This window comes from Hemibagrus wyckioides, linkage group LG26 (assembly GCF_019097595.1).
Source record: "Hemibagrus wyckioides isolate EC202008001 linkage group LG26, SWU_Hwy_1.0, whole genome shotgun sequence".
NCBI lineage: Eukaryota > Metazoa > Chordata > Actinopteri > Siluriformes > Bagridae > Hemibagrus > Hemibagrus wyckioides.
Genome location: NC_080735.1, coordinates 6,717,645 through 6,740,581, shown reverse-complemented (window position 1 = coordinate 6,740,581; position 22,937 = coordinate 6,717,645). Strand labels below are relative to the sequence as shown.

Below are 22,937 nucleotides of genomic sequence, written 5' to 3'. Positions count from 1 at the left end.
CACAATATTGAAGAAATGTATGCCACAAGAGCACAACAACGTTAACTGCTCTTCTTTGTTTGCATACATGTTTAAAACCAGATTCTTTTCCCAACACAAGCTTTCCATTTTACCCAGATTTGGGACCAGCATTGATAATTAACCCCTCAGTGGCTGGGTTGGTTCCCTGCCTAGGAACTGAACCTGGGCTGCAGCAGTGCAGCACAGGCTCCTGTCACTGGACCAACAGGTTCATTTTATGGCTAAATAACATTTGGAAATCTTGCCAAACCTTCAAGCAAGACAGGATCAGTCACTCTTTGCACCATGTCAGTCAGTATTGGCTCTGCTGACTGTGCTGGCATTATTAAGTGGGATTAAATGGAATGGGAGTTCCTCATAATCAGTTTTCTACCACCAGGGGTGTCTTAATACATATGGAAAGGTCTAGTACTGTATATACACACCCTACCCATAACAGTACCTTGATAAATTCTGTGTAGAAGGATGTGTTTGCCCTCAGACTAGATCTTTATTCAAAAATGTTAGTTAACATTTATTTTATTGCACATAAATAAAACACTGCTATGTTATTTCTAGGGAAAACATTGCTGTAGACATAAGCCTTACTCCTGCTGTGTCAGAAAATATACACAATATATTATATGATGTGTAAGACTCCAGCAAACAGTGAAGTCAGATGCAAGCGCAGACTCAAAATAGGCAAACAATCAAAATACACCAATCTATGTGCATTTTAAGAAATCAGCCTTGTCATTAAATCAGAAAACAATCAGAGTTAACAACAGCAAACACAAACAAGTAACAACAGACCAAAAAACATAAACAAACAAACAAAAATATATATGGATTATTTGGAAGAAAGCTGATTTGGTTACAGTGTTAATGTTAGACTGAAAAAAAAGAGTAGAGTCATGGGTGAACCCAAGTTCTTTGGCAGTAGAGGAAGGAATTTTTTATGGCATTTATATCAGTGCAGTGTTCAATAACCTTTGACAAGAGAAACCTAGGATCCTGAGTTCGGTATAAACTTAGGAAAGTTCAGTTTAAGCCAGTGTTTAATGTGCTGTAAGCAGTTTGTTAAAGGTGATTGTGGGTTTGTGTTAGAGATTTATATTTGTGAGTTCTCAGCACAAACGTGAAATTAAGGCCATAATGGTGAATGATGAAGTCAAAGGGGAATCAAATGAAAATCTTTGCTTTAATCAAAGTTGAAATTTCTCAGGTTTTCAGTCTAGTGTTTGAATTTAGCAGTGAGACAATCCATGTCCAGCTCAGGTCCCCACTACTGTAATATATTATCTAGTACTAATATGTAATATTAACATGTTAAATGTTGTATTTCTTTGGAAGGACAGAATTACTCTAGTTGTATGATTTATAACCTTAATGTCAAAGATTCACAAACATTCCCAGTCTTTTCATTAATCATTTGAAGGTTTTTTTTTTTTTTCAAATAAAGAATAGAAATCATTATAAATGCAGATAATTATAAATTGTATAACTTGCTATAAAGGAATTCCTATAAGTTATATTCACATATTCCTATACTTGCTGAGTAAATCTCTCTATAACTCTGGTCTGTATGTATGAAATAAAAGAGATGACTTCTTATGTCTTCTGTTTCTCAGTTTGTTTCCTGAGGGAAAAGACCGCAGTAATATCACATCTGTCTCCTCTTGAGTTTCAAAAGAAATTGCAAAAAAGTCACACACATTTCCCACATTTGCCAGGTTAATGAATCAGTCCAGTTGATTTAAATAGTCTGCCCAGTTTTCTGCACACATACTTATGTATATTTGGAAAGACTACATCACAAATGCAGTATGTTTGATTTAGTAGATTTGTGACAAATATTCTTTATTAGAACTATTATTTTAAATGAAGATGTAGCTCATTATTGACATTAAATGAATTATTAATTGGAAAGATCTAAATTTGTAGTTTTACTTTTATACTTGTATAGTTGTAAATATCTAGTTTAGTACATCTAGTTTAGTACATAATTTGGATAATGCTTTAAAAAAAAAACAGGACAACCGATTCAACAATTAAGTTGACCCCAACAGCCATGGCACTTTCAGATTAGAAGGCTTTGTGTTCAGATCCCTGTGCTGGCAAACATGGCTTTGTCCTCAAACATTTATAAGTTTAAAAAAATTATTAACTATTAATTAACTTTTTTATATATATTTGCCAAATGAGCAAATATACTGGATTATATGTGAAGTTACAGTAAGTAAAATATAACAGTTATCAAATGTTAGAGCAAAATAGAAATTTCTCTGTTTTGAATCTCAGAAAGATTTGTCTCAATTTCTGTACTAAGGAACAGAAAAACAAAATGCTATAAAAGTGAAAATCCCCATTAAATTTACTAAGATATCAAATAGAAACCTTTAACCAAATACATTTACCTATGGGTTATTACTGTCACATAGAGATTTAAAGACATTCTAAAATGATTTCATTTGTCTAATACATGTTTAGATGATAAATGTTTGTAAAGACTGTTTTACATACTGATTATAATACTGTACGCATAACAAGCAAAGATTATGAGACTTTTAAACTGCAAAATCTAATAAATTCTTCAAATTCTTCAGTTTACTTGAGAAATTCCAAAGTTCAAAGCTGAAACTTTGAAGTCTTCATGTCACTTCAGTGCTTATTTTGCTGTCCTCCTGCGAAACTATTGAGACTCTTCCCAATCCAGTTTAAATATCCTCTGTCAGGCCTTTAAATATAAATTGGATGAATTTATTCTCTATCATTTAAAAATAAAATTCACTCACCATTAAGAGTCTTTGTCCTCAGAAACCCTGTCCTCACACTGTCATGTGCTCTCTGTAAAAGATGTGTGTTCGTAATCAGTCTGATCTGAACTGGGGAGGATCAGTTTGTCCTGCTTTGTATCCCTAAATTTGTCCACAAACAGCTCACCCAACTCTATGTTTACAGTATTCTTTGTGGTATATTCTGTCTCCACCTTCATTGTTCCAGTTCCACAGCCACAGTGAAGTTCATCAATCAGAGACAAACTTTTTAATAAATATCTACAATATTTTTTGCATTTATTATGGTTATATTCCTGGGATTCCTGTTAGTAATGCCAAAATGTTTTCAATCTTTCTTAAGCTCATTGTCATATTTATAAACTTTCTAGTACATCCAAGTTATCTCTGAGTGTACAGACAATATGATTTAAAATAAATAAATTGATCTCAATTACAGAAATAATAAAAGCAAAAGTCTGCGGCACTGAATTTCATCAAACTTTAGTAGGTCAATAGATCAATTGTAATTGTGTTTTGGAATAAGATGGAAGTGAATAATCATAAAACATTCATAACTGTTTTAACCAGTTTCACTGACCGCATTTCACTTTTTATTAAAAAAAATACAATAATAATAAAATTAATTATCCTGTAAGTTTTCTACAAACTGCAATTCCTGATGAGGCAGAGCTTGTATTAGTTCAGTAACAGTATGATAATTATGAATGTCGATCACTGCATTAACAGCTCCAAACTAATAAGTTAATAAGTTTAGGATGGTTGTCATTGACCATTTAAAATGACCTACCTGCATGGACACCTGGTGTGTCTAAAATACGTAAATGTTTGTACACAAACAGTTCCCCCACCTCTTACATGTTTAGGGAAGTTTTTTGTTGTGATTCACCTTTATTCAAATCTCCTCCCCTTCTGACAGGTAAGATGCAGGTTTTGTGACATACATTAGCATGTTTTTAGAAACACCAATAAAGGTCAATTGTATGTCCCTAACTGGAGAAAGGAAAATTGAGTTTTTGGTGAGTATTTCACTATGCAATTATTATAACAAGTAATATTTTTGAGCATCTTTGTTTTATATATTTTGCCACCTGTGCTTTTATTTTATTTTATTTTATTTTATTTGTGTGTGTCTTTTGTTTTTTTGTACTTTATGTATTTTAAATGTGTTTTATTTTGCATAGATACAAGTTGATGGCAGAGGAAAATGGATCTCAGAAGACTGTTGGAAAAAGAATAAAGTGAAGGAAGACATCGGATAAAAAGAATGTATTTACATAGGCCAATAAGTTCTAGACTTAAGCATATTTGCTGTAGTCACAAATTTAAAAAATCTTCAAAACATATTGACTTATCAACCATAAATTGGTTAATTCAAACATTGTTTATTCTAAAGTACTAAAAAAAAAAAAATTATTTTTATTTTTTTTGGGGGGGGTGTTCTACAAAAAAATTGTAGAAAATATTTTATTCTAAATCATGAAATCTTATGTTTCAAAATGTATGACATTCTGAAACAGCCTTTTCATCTCACCTGAAGTACTGAACATCCACTTCATTTCTAACAAATTCACAAGTATCGTATAAACCAGTGCTTCAGGATTTATAAATGGCTTATATCAAAACCCATGAAGTGGTTTTATGTGTCAGATTGTTAAGATGATTACTCTCATTTTTTAAATCCTTATCTTGACAGTCACTAAATTCACTGAATCACAATTATTGTTGAAGAACATTAAAATTAATTTGTTTGGCTAACATATGGGTCTTGCAAATAAGGAAATAAGTGCTGGTGCTGCATGATAGATTTGAAGGCAAAAGGATCACCAGCAGTTCAGAGGCAGTTTCTTTTAAAAACAGTTTCTCTTGCAATTAAGGATCATTGTACATTTTTAATTCTCCTATATTTTAAACATGAATTAATGTCTACTGAATATAGCATTGAGTGTTCTTATTTAAGAAACTGAAATTCTCTTTACTACCTTACTACTACTACTACTACCTACATCTGTATAATTAATTTATATGTCTAGACAAGAGCTAATTACAAATAAATTCCTTCTTTCCTCTTTATGCTTTAATGTCGGAAGCTTTATTGGTTTAATTTCCTCTTTTTATTTACATAATTACACTGAAGCTCTTTAAATTGTGGTTTAATCTATAATGTGCAGTTCAGTGCAAAATTGTTGGTAAAAACACAACATACTTTGGTTGTGATTTAATGGTCTAAACACACTTGAGGGGAAAAAAACAGTAAGAGTAAACTACACAGGAAGGAGACATTAGGAGGTAGAAAGACATTTCTCAACAAAATCATGGTAAATAAATGAAATTATCTAAATTTCAAATGTTAATTTTGGGCAGGGATACTAAGTCAAAATAAAAGCTATATATTTGTTTGGGGGTTATTTTCAGCAAAAAAATTCACTTGATATAATGTATGAACAATGTATGTTTTTATTTTTTATTTTTATGTATTATGTTTTAATATTTATAATTATTATTTATGAACAAATTATACTTATGAGATAACTTTGAGGTGACAATGACACTAAATTTCCTTCAACTGGAATAAAACAAGGCAAAGAAGACACTTAATTGTGTTCCATGAAGCCAAAAGATACAAAACAATGCAATACAAGCACATAGAACTGTTATAAAATATGGCAACGATCCCAGTTCTCTTAAAAAAAGATTTTTTTGGGTACCCACCAAGCAGAATGTGAAACTGTTGAAATAAAACTTATATATTTATATTTCTACTCAGGCTGCTGTTTTCTTCCTAAACACATTTTGTGTAAACAAATAGACAGAGAAGGGCTGATGACCTTGTTTTTATATTATAGCTATACATTCCAGTACAGTACATGTGTATTGTACTGTGTTCTGAAGTCAAAGTCAAAGCACATTATGCACAAAGAACACCACTTAGAATGTAAAACAATGCAATTATATTTGAATATAAAATTTAAAAATAAAACTTTTTCATCTCTGCTTGTCTACCTGTGCATGTGTGTCTACCTCTGCAGAGAGGGGTTGTATTTTCTTAAAGAAACAGAGCTATTTAAAATCTGAAGGTATTAAATTGGTGAACACTTGGTTTTATTCTCCCCTGCTCTGGGTCAACCCCCTCAGTGATTAATACAGATCTTCTCTAAAGAAAATTACACTAAGACTTGTAAGCACTTGAAAAAACACTTCAGGACTGAGTAACTAAGCATTGATGTGGGCTCATGAAACAGGTCATGAAACAATGCTGCTGAGGGAACACCAGTGTTGGCTCTTTGGCACATTACCTTTAGGCTTAGGGCTTAGAAATGACAATAAAAGTTTCTTGAATCTTGAATCTTGAATCTTGAATAGTGCAGTGAGCATGCTCAGATATAGACAACTCTGCCTCAAAAGCCTTTGTAGCATCAGTCTCACTCATTTCTCATAGACAATTAGCACAATCTCTTCTACAGATAGACTCCATACTTCATGAACTATTCTTTCAACAGGAATTTTGGTAGGTGTTGAATGCACTGATTAGTGTTGATAGTGGATTGTTGTGGCATCTCTGAAAAAACAACTGGGACACATCTTGATTCAGGCTTACACATCCTCATACATCCCTACCCAAAACACCTTTGTCTTATGGTGCCCCAAGCAATTATGGACAATTTGAAGAACTTTCTCTTCCAGATAGCACAGAAAGAGAAATTGGTGATATTCACCCTGCTTGGCATCTCACACAGTAGAGTAACCTATCATTTTCTCTTATCTTGTCCCATTGCTTCAAAAGGGGAAAGCACTGACATTTACAGGCTAGATCTTTACAAAATGTTAGGTTTCCTGTTAGCCCTCCAAAATTTACAAACAACACCCACAGTAGTATCTTGTGTCTGAAATGCACTTAGCTCATCGCTGGTGTAGCCAGGGAGGGTCTCTGCATTTCCTGAAGGCTCAACCCCCAAGTATACATCAGATTCTATTGCATGAATCTCTCTGACCATTTTACACCCACCTAGATTGTCATTTTTGGCAATTTGCAACTGCTTACTAGTATAGACTATGCCGTTTTTTTGTGTGGCCCTGCTGTTGAGAAAGGATGGCTCTTAAACCATGACTACTGGAATCAGCTTCCAACTTAACAAGGGGCTGTGATTCACTAGATAATGAAGAGGTTTAGGAATCTGTGAAAAATCCTTAATCCTTAGTGAAGGTAATAACTGCAAGGGTCTAGGAAAGTTCTCTGCCATTTTAGCAAGTTGGGTACTTCCCATTTCTGCAAACATTTAATTATCTGATGACCCAGAAACCAAACCTATGGTGCAAAAATTATATTTCTCTTGTTTGACTTTCAACCTGGTCTCTTTGTCATTTCAGTACAATTTCAAAACTTGCTAAATATTCTTCAAAGGTTTGTGAGAAATCTAGTCTTAAACCAGTATTATATGGATCAGTATTATAAGATCAGGTCACACATGGTGAGCTATTAAGCACCGGGAAATTGCTGGCCCATTGCAAACACAAAGACATACAAGAATACTCCAAAAGCCCAAAAGTTGTCATAAATGGCGGTCTTTTTCATGTCTTCACCCCTGTAATGGACCATATCTCAGTGATACAGGTCAGTGGGAATATGTCACCATTTTATGACCCTGTTGTTGAGTTTGGCTATACAGGCATCCATCTGATTTCCTGACCCGTACCCGGACATTGTATTGCATGATCAGCGGTACTTTTGTGGATTATCCCCATTTTCAGAAGTGAAAAGGATGCTCCCTGACAATATTGTATATTTACAGATTTGTTGGGAGGAAATGGTAAGGTTTGGCTACAGGAGGGTCATAAGTCAAATGGATCTAATGGTGAATCTTATCTCTATACTTTCAGTCTTAATCGTGATATAGGCAAAAAGCTCTGAATAATTTGCCAGTGTGGGATTTTTATTTTTCCATGATTATGTGATGATTTGAACATTTCAGATTAACTGGTCTACAGGTCTGGCCTTTGTTTGCTTGTGGTGTTTTTGTCATGGTTTTTTGTCTATATTCATGTTTTTCTATGTTTCTCATTTGTTAGCATTAGGCATTATCTGTATGATCTTTACAGGTTAACTTGTGCTATGTAACTATGTAACTATGTAAACTTGTGCATGTAAAAATACTATTTTCAATTGATCTCTTTCATTATACACTGGCAATTGGTCTCCTGATTCTCTAGTTATCTTACTTCTGATGAAGCTGCAGCATTTATATAGTCATCCACAAAGATTTACAAAACCAGCAATGCCTCCAATGTGTCTACTGAATTTCCTTTCCAAGCTTTTTTTCAGTGTGTGAGGTCTTAATGCGGTGGTCAATTCACCAGTAGCTTTACCCTTTTTGGCAACCACTTTCAGACTAAAACCCGGTGTAACTGCATGTAACAGTTTTCCTGGTACATTGTTTGCAGCATGCTGTGTGTTTTCCTATCTTTTAATTTTATTACACGGCTCCTGGCTTCATCAGGCACTACAATTAGAGTTTACCCCACACAAATTTGCAAAGCTACCTATTAAGAGAATCACCCCTTATCCACTATGATCTAGTCAAGCATGAGCTGACTAGATCATTGTATTTTTGATAAAGCATGGGAATAATCATGAAGGTCATCACCTTCAGCCTGTCTATGGCCATAGAATATAAACAGTGCTCTTCTCTCCTGCCTACCTGAGAGGATATTGTAGATGTAAATGATGACTTCTCTTCACATGGCATTCTGAAATGGTCAAGATCTTGGTGTGATTATTGACTCCAGTCTTTCATTTGAAGCTCATGTAGATAATATTAATATGGTAGCCTTCTTTCATCTCGGAAATATTGCTAAGATAAGGAATATAATGTCACTACATGATGAAGAAACTAGTTCATGCTTTTGTTACCTCTTTGTTGGATTATTGCCTTACTGTCTAACTGTCTAAATGTTCCAATAAGAGCATGAACAAGCTCCAGCTAGTCCAGAATGCAGAATCTACAGTCCTAGAACCAGAAGATAAGAAAATCATCACTCCTATCTTATGCACACTCCACTGGCTCATATTTGTTTTGTCAAGCCTTGAGCTAACAAATATCCTGATGCCCTACATTTATTCAGAGTTCTCATCACTCGGAAAGCACTTGCTGCTGCTGAGGATGACCATACATGGACAGCCTAAAGATACATGATATTAGTGTGACTTTAATCTATAAAGGTGGAGTGTTTTTTCAATGAAGACTTTCTAATATTACTAATTGCTATGATGGCTTTAGGACTGCAATTGCCATGAGTCTCTTCTCAAGTCTTGCACACCAGTGAACAGCTGATAACTTCAACAAAATAGACTTCATGTTAAAACTTGAATGAATTTCCTGGTTTCACAATTCCAATAATTGTCCCAGTTATGGAAGGACAATTATTTATAATCGCACTATCCGGTGTCACCCAGATGAGGATGGGTTCCCTTTTGAGTCTGATTCCTCTCAATGTTCATTCCACATATCATCTCAGGTAGTGTTTCCATGCCACTGGCTTTAACATTTATTTCCTAAATTTCTATATTCCTTTAAAGCTGCTTTGTGACAATGTCCACTGTTTTGAAAATATGGAATTGTTATAACTTTTGGAATTGGTCTCATCAGACCATAACACATTTTTGCAACATGGTTTAGGGTGATTTAGTTGAGTTTGGATATTGTTTGTTATTTTTTGTTATTTTTTGAAAGGGCTTTCTTCTAGCCAGACTACCTCATAGGCCAGACATGAAAAATATGAGATATTGTTGTCACGTGCAGAGAGTAATCAGTATGTCACACGAAACTTACAGTGACAGATGTTTCTAAAGAACACCAGGTAAACGGTCCAAAGATTTTTGTCAAAAACGGGCAGTGTTCATGCAATCAACATAGGATATCAGGGTCTATGTCAAAAATACAAGTAAACCAGAAACAGGAGCAAATATCAAAACAATGAAGTTACTAAAATAAGTTAAAGTTTGTCTTTTAAACAGTGTGTGTGTGTGTGTGTGTGTGAGAGAGAGAGAGAGAGAGAGAGAGAGAGCGTGTATGTATGGGCACACATGTGACTAACTGAATACAGGTGTGTGTGTGTGTGTGTGTGTGCATCTGCTGGAAATTGGAGTTTGTGTGTGAAGCTACTTGTCAGATATTTCTGTAGCTCCTTGAATGTTTAGGTCTCTTGAAAGCCTCCCTGGTAAGTTTTTGTCTTGACTTTTTGGAGGGCTGTCCTGTTGGTGGTGCTCCATTTGTTGATGATGGTCTTTACCGTGTTCCATGGTATATCTGATCTACTGGAAATTCCTTTTATGCCTCTCTCCTGATCCTTACATTTCAGTTAAACAAGAAATGTGAAGAAAATTCTACAGAAACAGCTGATATTTATTTAGAGTTAATCAGAATAAATTCATAGTTGACAGCTGTATGATAAGTACTTTTGGACATCAGTTTGAATGTGATTCATTCTGTACTCATTCTGAATATGACCACATCAATTATTTATTATATATTATTGTATATAAATGGGTGTACAAATTTAATGTGACCATGTTGTTGTTTTGTTGTTGAGGTTTTTTCTTTTTATTTTGTTTTCAATTTTTTCCCCATAAATGTTTCTGTTTGGGTTTTTTTTAATTATTTTTGTAATTTCACATCACAAAAGTTGCTTTAAGACAGGAGTCCAAACTTCCTATATACATATACATTTATGAATAAGTCTTTTTTAAATGCATAATTGGACAACATTTTGTTGATAAACATTTCTTTAAATTTGCCTTCACTGGAACTAAGAGTCCCAAACCCAGTTCCAGCATGAGAATGCTCCTTTGCACCCAATATGAGGTCCATGAAGTTAGAGGCTGGAGTGAACAAACATGAGGGGTCTGCACCTGAGCTCAGCCCCACTGAACACTTTTGAAAGACACTGGAATGCCAGGCTTTCTCAACGAAAATCAGTGCCTGATCTCAATAATATTTTTGTGGCTGAATGGAAAAAAAATCTAAATCTGGAATGGGATGGCCATGAGTGTCAGGTGTGGTCAGGTGTGCACAAATCTTCAGCTACATTGTGTATGGATGTAAGTTAATGTTAGTTCCTTATTTAAATCAATTAAAACCACCTCTGACTGGATGACAATTCGACATACTAGTTAAGTAGTCTCTATTTGTCACATATATACATTACTACTTCTTCGCATATCCCATCCTTGGGGGTTGGGGTCAGAGTGCAGGGTCAGCCCTGATGCAGCACTCCTGGAGCAGGGTGGGTTAGGGGCCTTGCTTAAGGGCCCAACAGTGGCAGCTTGGCAGTGCTGGGGCTTGAACCCTGATCTTCCGGTCAACAACCCAGAGCCTTAACCACTTGAACTACTACCACCCACTATATAAAAACTACTTTATAAACATATATTACATTTTTTAATACATTTCTTGTTTCATTGTTTTATCTGACAGCTGAAGCCATGGTCCATGTTCTGAAATGTAAGGATCAGGAGAGAGGCATAAAAGAATTTCCAGAACATCAGATACATGGTACATGGAACACGGTAAAGACCATCATCAACAAATATAAAAACTACTTTGCATATACTAAACCTGAAATATAGTAATGTAATATGTAGATAATCATATGCAGAATATGTTTATGTGATAAATATTAAAATATTCCAAGAAATACATGGATAATATTGATGGGTTATATTGGTATATTACTATGTAAACACACTGGAGAGTTTAAATTACCTACCAGTATGGACCCTTTGTGTATCTACAATACTTTAAAACTTTTCCACAAACACTTTACCCCTTTCCCAGATGTTTTGGGAAACTGTTTGGTTGCCATGGAGGAATTAAAATTACCTACATCCAGTTTTGACCAAAACTCCTCCCCTTCTGACTGGTCAGTTGCTAAGATATAAAGGTTTCTCTACCTGGACCAGCACATACTTTGATCAGTTACTAAACAAAAACCTAAAATGGGCTTAGGGGTAAGTGGACTGTGTGCTTAAATTATTACTTTGAGTTTTGTAATCTATTTAATTACGCTTTTTAAAATTAATGTTGTACTTTTTCATATTTTAACATTTTTATGCAGACAGGAAATGATAAGTACATGCTTGCAGCAAGTTCAGAAGAAGGGGAAAAAAAGAAGAAAAAGAGGAAGGACATAAGTGAACTTAAGAAAGAAGTGGATCTGGTAAGAATAGCACATTTTTGTATTTTTTACAGTTCACAGTATATCATATTTTTACGTAAAGGAATGCATTACAATATTTAATATGATTGCTTTTATATTTTTGGCTCAATGGAGTGGAAGGAATGTTTGATGGAATGTTTATTGTTGACTAATAAATAATTAAATCCTATTTACCCTTGCAGGATGATCACAAGTTGACGTTAGATGAACTGCATCATAAATATGGCACTGACATTAACAGAGTGAGTAGAAGATCTGTTGGAGTGTATAACACAATTAATCTCTAAAAACAGTAGTCTAAACTCCTCTAAAATCTTCATGTTTTAATGACCAGTAAATTGTTCTGAGAATTATTGCAATTTTTGATTTTACAATGGTCTTTGGGAAGGAAATTGCCATGTGCACTGATATTAACCATATTTATCTCAATCAGCTGTGCACATGTTTATTTGTGTTGTGAGAGTTTGACCATGTAGATATTTGTACTTTATATATTTGCATAAGGCAAATAACAAAATAACAATTACAGTACTACTTTAACAAGTACAGTTGTTAAAGAATACCCCAAAATGTAAAATAAATAATTCTCAAATACAAAATAAAACTATTATACAACCAAGAGAAATATATCTCTTTTAGACATAACTGTATATAGGACTTGATCAATTACAACAAAAAAAATTGTCAAAAAGAATTCTGTGTATCCATTAGACATTGTGATTGTGAACTTTATTTATTATCTTGTGCTTGTAAATGTATGTATCTGAAAAAGAAGTGATTGTTGTAGTATTCAGGGTGCAGCAGGCCCTGTTATTAAAATTGAGCACTTCTGCATAATAATACCTTATTATTTAGACATAATAAAGTAATTTTATACAGTGATAAACAGTAGCTCCATTATGCTGTAGGGACATTTAGCTGGCATAGTTTAGATACACCTTAGGTTAGAGAAAAGAAAGATAACAAATTTCTCTTCCAGTGGTCTTTTCCAGGATGACTGACTCCACAGGGCTCTCTGATCAGTTTTATAAGGAGTCTATGGCAAGGCACATTGAAACAGGTGGCTGTTGGTGGCCAGGCACATTATATAGACATATTGGCTTTCCTTTTATTTGTCACTCTAATATTATATAATATAGTGATGCTACAATTATATTTTACATGTTATAGTATATTTTGCCAAATTATTTTTTTTATTCTTCTGAATTTAATTGAAACCTAATCATTTATCTTGTCTTAAAACAAATAACTAAAACTGATTAATAATGCATTTACAATCCTATTTTTAAAGGGTTTGTCCAGTACCCGTGCAAAAGAGATCTTTGAACGTGATGGACCCAACGTTCTGACACCTCCTCCCTCCACGCCAGAATGGGTCAAATTCTGTAAACAGCTCTTTGGTGGATTTTGTACACTGCTGTGGATTGGAGCTTTTCTTTGTTTCTTGGCTTTTACAATTCAAATTACTACAGAGAATGAACCAGAAAATGATAATGTGAGAAATGTTCATTTTCATTTATCATTATGTGAGTTTCATCAGTTAACATGTTTCATTAGTTTCATTAGTTACTACTGAAACAAATAATAAGCTTTGCCTTTTTTTCATAGTTGTACCTGGGTATCGTGCTGGCCACAGTGGTGTTGATTACTGGCTGCTTTTCATACTACCAAGAAGCTAAGAGCTCAAAGATCATGGACTCCTTCAAGAATCTTGTTCCCCATGTAATACACAAAGATGATTTAAAATAAAGAATATGAAATGTCCACATGTCAGCCAACATTTAACTGTATTTTTCTTATTTAGCAAGCTCTGGTTATTCGTGATGGTGAGAGAAAGAGCCTTAACGCTGAAGAGGTTGTTGTTGGTGACTTGGTGGAAATCAGAGGTGGTGATAGGATTCCTGCTGATCTGCGTATTATTGCTGCTCATGGTTGCAAGGTAAGATAAGAGTCCTTCAAATAGTTCAATTACATTTTTTAAAAATGATGTCTATTGATTTCAACTTGGGTAACACATTGAGAGGGTTCAAGGTCTGAGGTTCCATCCTGGTCTCAGGTTATGGTCTGTGTGGAGTTTTTGTGTATGTTCTACCCAAGGTGGGTTTTATGTGGTTCATGTAGGAGTCATGTGGTAGGTGGACTGGCTATGATAAAGTGTGAATGTGTGCATTCCTACTGGTGTGCCACCCAGGTATTGCTACCCAGTGTTAGGTTGGGTTAGGTCATAGGATAGGTTCCACCACGTCACTGACCAGGATATAGTGGCTACTGAATGTCAGTGAGTGATTTAGACTTTTGACAAATGCATTTTCAATTCAATTCTACTCAGTGAACATTGCTGCAAAGCAACTTTACAAAAATCTAAAAATTTAGAATAAAAATCACAAAGCTTAAAATTTAAATTTATATTTATCCCAAATGAGCAAACCAGAGGCAACTGTGTGAAGGGAAAATGTCCTGAGACAATACAAGCCAAAAACCTTGAGATGAACCAGTTTCAAAAGCAAAGCCATCCTCATCTGGGTGACACCAAAGAGTGCAAACATATCCTATCTCCTATCTCCCTGTAAAAGCCAATATCTAGAAGTTAACTATCAGGGAAAACCCTGGAAGAAGTAAAAAAAAATCAAAAATCAAAACAACAAATAAGTAACAAAAAATAATACTGACCTAACTGTCTACTATAATACTGTCTACAGTTATATCTACATGATCTCAAATGATATGCACATTTATGCCCATGCAGGTGGACAATTCCTCTCTTACTGGAGAATCGGAACCACAAACTCGTACTCCTGACTTCTCAAATGAAAATCCTCTTGAGACAAGGAATATTGTGTTCTTTTCTACAAATTGCTTGGAAGGTACAAATATATAATTGATAAAATAAGTTTACTAAACAAAAGATATTTAATAAAATGTACATTTTAATAAAATGAATCAAATATTTTTCTCAGGTACAGCCAAAGGTATCGTCATCAACACTGGTGATAACACAGTCATGGGCCGCATTGCTATTCTTGCCTCAAGTCTGGAGGGTGGAAAGACTCCCATTGCCATAGAGATTGAACACTTTATCCACATTATTACTGGTGTGGCTGTTTTCCTGGGTGTGTCCTTCTTCATTTTGTCCCTTATTCTTGGATATGGATGGCTTGAAGCTGTCATCTTCCTTATTGGAATTATTGTTGCCAATGTGCCTGAGGGTCTGCTTGCTACTGTCACTGTAAGTATTGTACCTAAAAATATCCATGATGGTTCTACATTATTCAAAGTTAACATAGTAATTTATATGAAGTCAGTCTTTTGTATTTAAAGTCAAAATCAAGAAAGTGATCAATATTACTTTTCATTTGAAAATAATGATAATAATAATAATTTACATTTTTGTTCTTATAGGTGTGTCTGACTCTAACTGCTAAACGTATGGCGAAGAAGAACTGTCTGGTAAAGAATCTTGAAGCTGTAGAAACCCTTGGCTCCACCTCCACTATTTGCTCAGACAAGACAGGAACTCTGACCCAGAACCGTATGACTGTGGCACATATGTGGTTTGACAACGAGATCCATGAAGCAGATACTACAGAGGACCAAAGTGGAACCTCTTTTGACAGAAGTTCTCCCACTTGGTCTGCTCTTGCTCGTGTAGCTGGCCTGTGCAACCGTGCAGTCTTCCTTGGCGATCAGAGCAAAGTTCCAATACTTAAGGTTCATCTAATTTTTGGATATTTTAAATGTTCTTCAAGTAATTTTTGATCTTTTTTTTTCTCACACTTTATTTATAACTATTTATGCATATAGTAGCTGTCCCTTTGATAAGTGGAATATGTAAAAGGTCATATCTCCCCATGGAAGGAACAAAAATACTAAAATATTGTTTCTTATTTTGTGCATTGCCTTACCTTACAGAGAGATACAGCCGGAGATGCATCAGAGTCTGCCCTGTTAAAGTGTATTGAACTCTGCTGTGGTTCAGTGAAGGAAATGAGAGACAAGTATCCAAAGCTTTCTGAGATACCTTTCAACTCCACCAACAAATACCAGGTGTTTAAATTTAAACCTTAAAATAACATTTTATTGATTATTTGATGCCCTTTGTTTTGACCCTAACAAAAGTTTAACTGTCATACATAAGCTCTCAGTCCACAAGAACCCCAACTCCTCAGAGACTAAGCATATATTAGTAATGAAAGGAGCTCCAGAGAGCATTCTGAACAGGTGCTCAACCATCATGATTCAAGGGAAAGAACAAACCTTGGATGAGGAGACAAAAGATGCTTTCCAACATGCCTATGTAAAGCTGGGCAGCCTTGGAGAAAGGGTATTAGGTGAGAAAATCTAACTGAATACACAGATGCAAATGAACACTTTGACATTTTGTTAGTAGGTTGACTATTTTGTTTTATACACTGAGCTATTCTTTACATTCCAGGTTTCTGCCATTTCATTCTCCCTGATGATCAGTTCCCTGAGGGCTTTGCATTTGACACAGAGGAAATAAACTTCACTACTGAGAACCTGTGCTTTCTTGGCCTCATGTCTATGATTGATCCTCCCCGTGCTGCTGTACCTGATGCTGTAGCTAAGTGCAGGAGTGCTGGAATCAAGGTAAGCCCTTTAGTTTCTGTAAAAGTTCTATGCAAGACATAAGCACATAATTAGATTATCACTGTCTAATATTTAGATACTTACCTGTGTTTCCAGGTTATCATGGTGACAGGAGATCATCCAATTACAGCTAAAGCCATTGCTAAGGGAGTGGGTATCATCTCTGAAGGCAATGAAACTGTAGAAGACATCGCTGCTCGTCTGAACATCCCTGTTGGAGACGTCAGCCCCAGGTTAGCTAAAAATGTTTATTTGCTTTAAGCAACGTCTAATGTGAAGTCTATGCAATGGTGCTCATTAGAATGCTTGAGCCCTAGTATTTGCAAGGAGTCTGGCATGTTTTATTAATTAATATGGAAATTATTATTATTATTATTATTATTATTATTATTATTATTATTATTATTATTATATGGGGTGTGTCAGGCTCAGCTTTTAGTCTGTGGTCATTTTGTGGAAGTCCAGAATCCAGTTGCAGAAGGTAAAGAGAGTGAAGCCCAGCATCTTCAGCTCTGTGAACACTTTCTGTAGAATCATGTATTAAAACTGAGCTGAAATCAAAGAGCAGCATTCTGTCATAAGTGTTCTTCTTGTCAAGGTGGGAGAGGGCCTTATGAAAGGCTGTATCTCCATTGTATAACAATTCTGAAACTCCTTAAGTAAGTAAAAGACTAACACCAGACATCTTTGCAGACAGGCAAAGGCCTGTGTGGTCCATGGCGCAGAGTTGAAGGAAATGACCCCAGAGCAGCTGGACGATGTTTTGAAACACCACACTGAAATTGTGTTTGCCAGAACATCTCCTCAACAAAAACTGATTATTGTGGAAGGATGCCAGAGACAGGTATGAACTAATAATATTTTTAATAAATGAGAGTTTAAACTTTCAGTTAGTAAATATCTTTCAATTATTTGCTGACAGGGTGCCATTGTGGCTGTGACTGGTGATGGTGTTAATGACTCTCCTGCTCTGAAGAAGGCTGACATTGGTGTAGCAATGGGTATTGCTGGATCTGATGTCTCCAAACAGGCTGCTGATATGATTCTCCTGGATGACAACTTTGCTTCTATTGTTACTGGAGTAGAAGAAGGTTAATAACAACTGAATTGCATGTTTTTTAAGTTTGGTTCGTGTTAAGCCAAATAAGTAACATAAATATAATTCTCTCTCTAGGTCGTCTAATATTTGACAACTTGAAGAAATCAATTGCTTACACCTTAACCAGTAACATTCCTGAGATTTCCCCCTTCCTCCTTTTCATCATTGCTGGCATTCCTCTCCCTCTTGGAACTGTCACTATACTATGTATTGACTTGGGAACTGACATGGTAAGAAATTATTATTATTATTATTATTATTATTATTACACATTGAATTGTGGGGCAGCCAATAGGAAGCATTTTATAAAGTCTAGCATATTAAGATCTCTGTTATTCAAGCCCGGTAGAAGCAAATGTGGACAGAGCCTTAAAACATAAACCCATGCAGTGTCAAAGTAACATGATTCCCCTTTCCTATGATTCTTAGGGTCAAGCTGAATTCAAAAAAACATCATGGTGTTAATTTCATTTTTTAAAATTAGATTTTCTGGCATTTTGAGTTTTTTCACAAAAACAGGGTTCACGTCTTATCCTACAAACTTTGGGTCATCATCCAATTTTGATCACAGCATTGTGAAAGCTTTGATAGATAGGCTGATTTGTAGGGAACATGCAAATAAATTTGACTGGAAAGTCACCAAACAGGAAATAAGAGCAAGTATCAGCAACAATGACTATTTTTGATCAAATTTGGTAGATTTTTTTTTTTTTAACAAAAATGGCTTGTTTATTTGTTTTCATACAAATTTTGTCTGATAACCCTTGAACTTTGAAAGAGCACATCAGGAGGGCATCAGGAGGAAACTTATTCATCAGATTTGTGATATGATGATTGGTTCACCCAAAAACGCACAGATGTATCCTGCTCAATAAAATTAAATGAACATTTAAATCACGTACATGTATTCGATCTCAAAGAAGATAATATTCATCCAGAAACTGCCTGCACACTCTGGCCACATAAGGCCAGGGACTGTCATGTACCAGAAGGAACCTAGAGCCCACTCACCAGCATACAGTCTGACATTGGCTCTAAAGATTTTATACCAGTACCGAACAGTAGTAAGGGTACCACTGGCTAGAGTGGAGTTTTGAGCAGCCCTCCAAGGTTATTCTTCACAAGACCATCACTGACCCACCACCAAACCGGTCCGGTAATGTTGCAGGCAGTATAACGTTCCTCACAGCATCACCATACTCTTTCACATCTATCACATGTGCTCAGTTTGAATCTGCTCTCATCTGTGAAGAGAATGGGGCACCAGAGGCAGACTGCCAATTCTGGTGTTGTCTGGCAAATGTCACTGCATGGTGCTAGGCTAAAAGCATATCAACTCGGTGATAGCATGTCTTAGCAACATATTTTGACCAAACTTGGTAGACAGCTGAGAGACCTCATCCTAAGGGACTTGGTGCTAAAATTCACAAATTCCTCATAATTTTTGATTTGTTAAAATTCAAATCAAATTCTTATCTCTCATGACTTCTCATGACTTCTCATGAGTGTTGAGAATGTTGAAGGTGATTTTTTCGCTTCTTCTACAAATTTTGTCTAATTATCAAGCAATATGCTGAACAACATTTGAGAAACCCAAATAACTTTTTTTTGCAACATTTTATTCAGACAGACATTTCATCCTTAAAGACCTAATGTCATTTAATCCCAAACAGGGTGATGTTCTCAGTAACTGTGAAAATTACTGACCAAAATTTACATAAACTTTAGCAGTGATTAAAGTACCTTGTTAAATGAGACTCCAAGACATTTTGTCTAATTTTACACTTTGGGGTTCTAAAAGTCAGAAATCAGTAAAACTCATACATTTTAAACACTAAATCATGACAATTTTTCTCTGTAATATTCCTGGAAGTTGCACAAACATATTGATGTAAAAATATTTTGAATTTGCCCAACTATCACAAAATTTGTATCACAGCATTGCATCACAGACCATTTAGTTATTTCTCACATTTTTGATTCACCAGAGTGTTTGCTCAGAACCAGCAAACAAATTTGATAATGAAACCATGAAAGAGGATTTGAGAGTGTAAAGTTGACACACATCCTTAGCAACATGACCTAAAGTTTATTTGGGTTCTCCCAAATCATTTGGGCGAATTTGGTATTTTGGTCATTTGATTCAGCTTTGTGTGAATATTTAATGATGACCTAGTTAATTTAAAAAAACGTGAAATTTGACTGGGTTACTAGTCGTTGGTTGTAAAGACCTGATGGTAAAATGTTATAGGATTTACATTTCATTCCTCTTTTTTAATGCAGGTGCCTGCTATTTCACTGGCCTATGAAACTGCTGAGAGTGACATCATGAAAAGACAGCCCAGAAACCCAAAAAAAGACAAGCTAGTGAATGAAAGGCTAATCAGCATGGCTTATGGTCAGATTGGTAAGATGACTGAGGCCCTGTAAAGTATATTGGATTTAATATAATTAGGAATGAATAATCTGAATTAATTATTATAGTAATATTAATGGAATCAACATTCTTGTCTGATTTTAGGAATGATGCAAGCAGCTGCAGGTTTCTTCACTTATTTTGTAATCCTTGCTGAAAATGGATTCCTGCCCTCATACCTGATAGGACTGCGCATTGACTGGGATGATAAATATTTTAATGAGTTGGAGGACAGCTATGGACAACAGTGGGTATGTCCTTCAAATTTGGATCAAGGTGTTTACTTAACAAAACTTAACTGCATTGTTTTACTAAAAATGCATGTACTATATTTTGCAGACTTTTGAGAGCAGAAAAATTGTAGAGTACACATGCCAGACAGCATTCTTTGTCAGCATTGTAATAGTGCAGTGGGCTGATTTGATCATCTGTAAGACCAGGATGAATTCCATTGTACAACAAAAAATGAAGTATGTAATTCACTTTCAAGCTGTTGTCATACTTAATTAGGAGTCAGATTTTCAGAATTACTCTATTCACCATCTGTACTATTTTCTTTCAGGAATAAGATCCTTATCTTTGGGCTTCTCGAGGAGACAGCTTTGGCTTCTTTTCTTTCATATTGTCCAGGCATGGATATTGCACTTAGAATGTATCCACTTAAGTAAGTTTGCTGAGGAAAAAAGTTACCCCCCCAAAAAAAAAGTTCCCCCCTCCCAAAAGCCCCATTATATCTAGCAATCCATCTATCTGTCTATCTATCTATCTATCTATCTATCTATCTATCTATCTATCTATCTATCTATCTATCTATCTATCTATCAAGATACACCTTGACACACTCAAGCAGAAAGCATTAAAAACTTGCGTGACACAGTGTAGCAATGCCCTTTTGCAATCTATTGATCTTTCTGTTTTCCCTTATAGACCATCATGGTGGTTATGTGCCTTACCATATGCCCTCCTTATCTTTGTATATGATGAGACAAGAAGATATATCCTTAGACGGAACCCTGGAGGTATGTACATGTTATGTTCATTCTGGTCTATGAAAGTGCAGTGAGAGCACAAGGTACACTAATATTTCCAAACTGAAATATTTTGTCAGCTTTGGATAAAGCCAATGGAATTAAGAGAATAAATATCAATGAGCACTTCATCAATATAATAAAAAGATTCAAAAAAGAAAGAAAATGAAAAGCAGAAAGAGAAATTGATTGTTGGATAACTCTTTTTTCTTTTATTTTTTTAGGTTGGGTGGAGAAGGAAACATATTATTAATGAAGATTTGCCTACTTTCACTCCAAGTACACATATTAAATAATCTATAATAAGTATAATATTAATGCATTTAATCTTTAATTACAGTTAAAACATAATCATCAAAACAATGCAAATTCTTTATTTATCAAATATCTGTAAGTATTAGTATTCAAACAGATCAATAAAATGAAGAAGTGTAACTTGTATTGTGTTTTTATTGTGTTTACTTATTGTAACCACAAAACCACAAATGTCTCAATTCCTGCACTGGGGAATCTAAAGGCAGCCCAATTTTAAACAATTATATGCTGTCATATATGTATGTACACCTCTGCAGCCAACTGTCCACTCCTTCACATTTTCACTCTATCAAGTGAGATGATTCTGAGGCATTATCAAAGAATCATGAAGAAATTTGATGTGTAATCCTGTGTTTCCCCTTGTCAATGAAAAGAAAGCAGGTGACATTTGCATGTGTATATATCACTGAAAGTCCAAGAAAAATATCTTATGACAAGCATTTACTAGTTACTTTCATCAGTGAGATATGGATATTGTTTTTTTTTTATTAACAGCAGTTGCATCTATTCTAGATTTAGAGGTTAATAAGAATTTACTAGGACCCTTCACCTTCTTGATTTAATAATAGAATTTGAATTAAATATAAAAAATATACTCACATTTCCACAGTCAGAAGCTATCTCACATCATTATCTCATCGCAATTAAAAATGTGTCTGTTTTCAGCTATGATTGGCTCACCAACTGAGCCCATGGAACTTCATCATATAATTGAATGCTTAGATAATGCAGCTCTGCTTAAAAGAAGAGTAATTAAGAAACTAAAAACTAACCCTGTTATGACAAACACACACACACACACATATATATATATATATATACTATATATATAATGTATATATACACAATATCTCACAAAAGTGAGTACACCCCTCACATTTTTGTAAATATTTTATTATATCTTTTCTTGTGACAACACTGAAGAAATGACACTCTGCTCCAATGTAAAGTAGTGAGTATACAGCCTGTAAATATGCTGTCCCCTCAAAATAATTCAACACACAGCCATTAATGTCTAAACCGTTGGCAACAAAAGTGAATACACCCCTAAGTGGAAATGTCCAAATTGGGCTCAAAGTGTCAATATTTTGTGTGGCCACCATTATTTTCCAGTACTGCTTTAACCCTCTTAGTCATAGAGTTCACTAGAGTTCACTCAGAGAGCTTCACAGGTTGCCACTGGAGTCCTCTTCCACTCCTCCATGATGACATCGCAGAGCTGGTGGATGTTAGAGACCTTGTGCTCCCCCACCTTCCGTTTGAGGATGCCCCACAGATGCTCAATAGGGTTTAGGTCTGGAGACATGCTTGACCAGTCCATTACCAAGGCAGTGGTCGTCTTGGAGGTGTGTTTGGGGTTGTTATCATGTTGGAATACTGCCCTGCAGCCCAGTCTCCGAACGGAGGGGATCATGCTCTGCTTCAGTATGTCACAGTACATGTTGGCATTCATGGTTCCCTCA

General features: G+C 35.2%; 1 protein-coding gene across 1 annotated transcript; it reads left to right on the top strand.

The window, feature by feature from the left end:
* Nucleotides 1-11,725: 11,725 nt before the first annotated feature.
* On the top strand, nucleotides 11,726-21,541 carry LOC131347072 (sodium/potassium-transporting ATPase subunit alpha-1-like). Its single transcript, XM_058380930.1, has 22 exons — nucleotides 11,726-11,799; nucleotides 11,907-12,008; nucleotides 12,191-12,250; nucleotides 13,300-13,503; nucleotides 13,617-13,730; nucleotides 13,813-13,947; nucleotides 14,755-14,872; nucleotides 14,966-15,234; nucleotides 15,408-15,716; nucleotides 15,918-16,052; nucleotides 16,144-16,336; nucleotides 16,441-16,616; nucleotides 16,713-16,849; nucleotides 17,310-17,460; nucleotides 17,539-17,707; nucleotides 17,791-17,945; nucleotides 19,999-20,122; nucleotides 20,237-20,382; nucleotides 20,471-20,601; nucleotides 20,694-20,795; nucleotides 21,059-21,150; nucleotides 21,384-21,541. Exons 1-22 carry the CDS (start codon nucleotides 11,788-11,790, stop codon nucleotides 21,410-21,412), a joined length of 3,063 nt encoding a protein of 1,020 aa, XP_058236913.1. The 5' UTR covers nucleotides 11,726-11,787; the 3' UTR covers nucleotides 21,413-21,541.
* The last annotated feature ends 1,396 nt before the right edge of the window (nucleotides 21,542-22,937 follow it).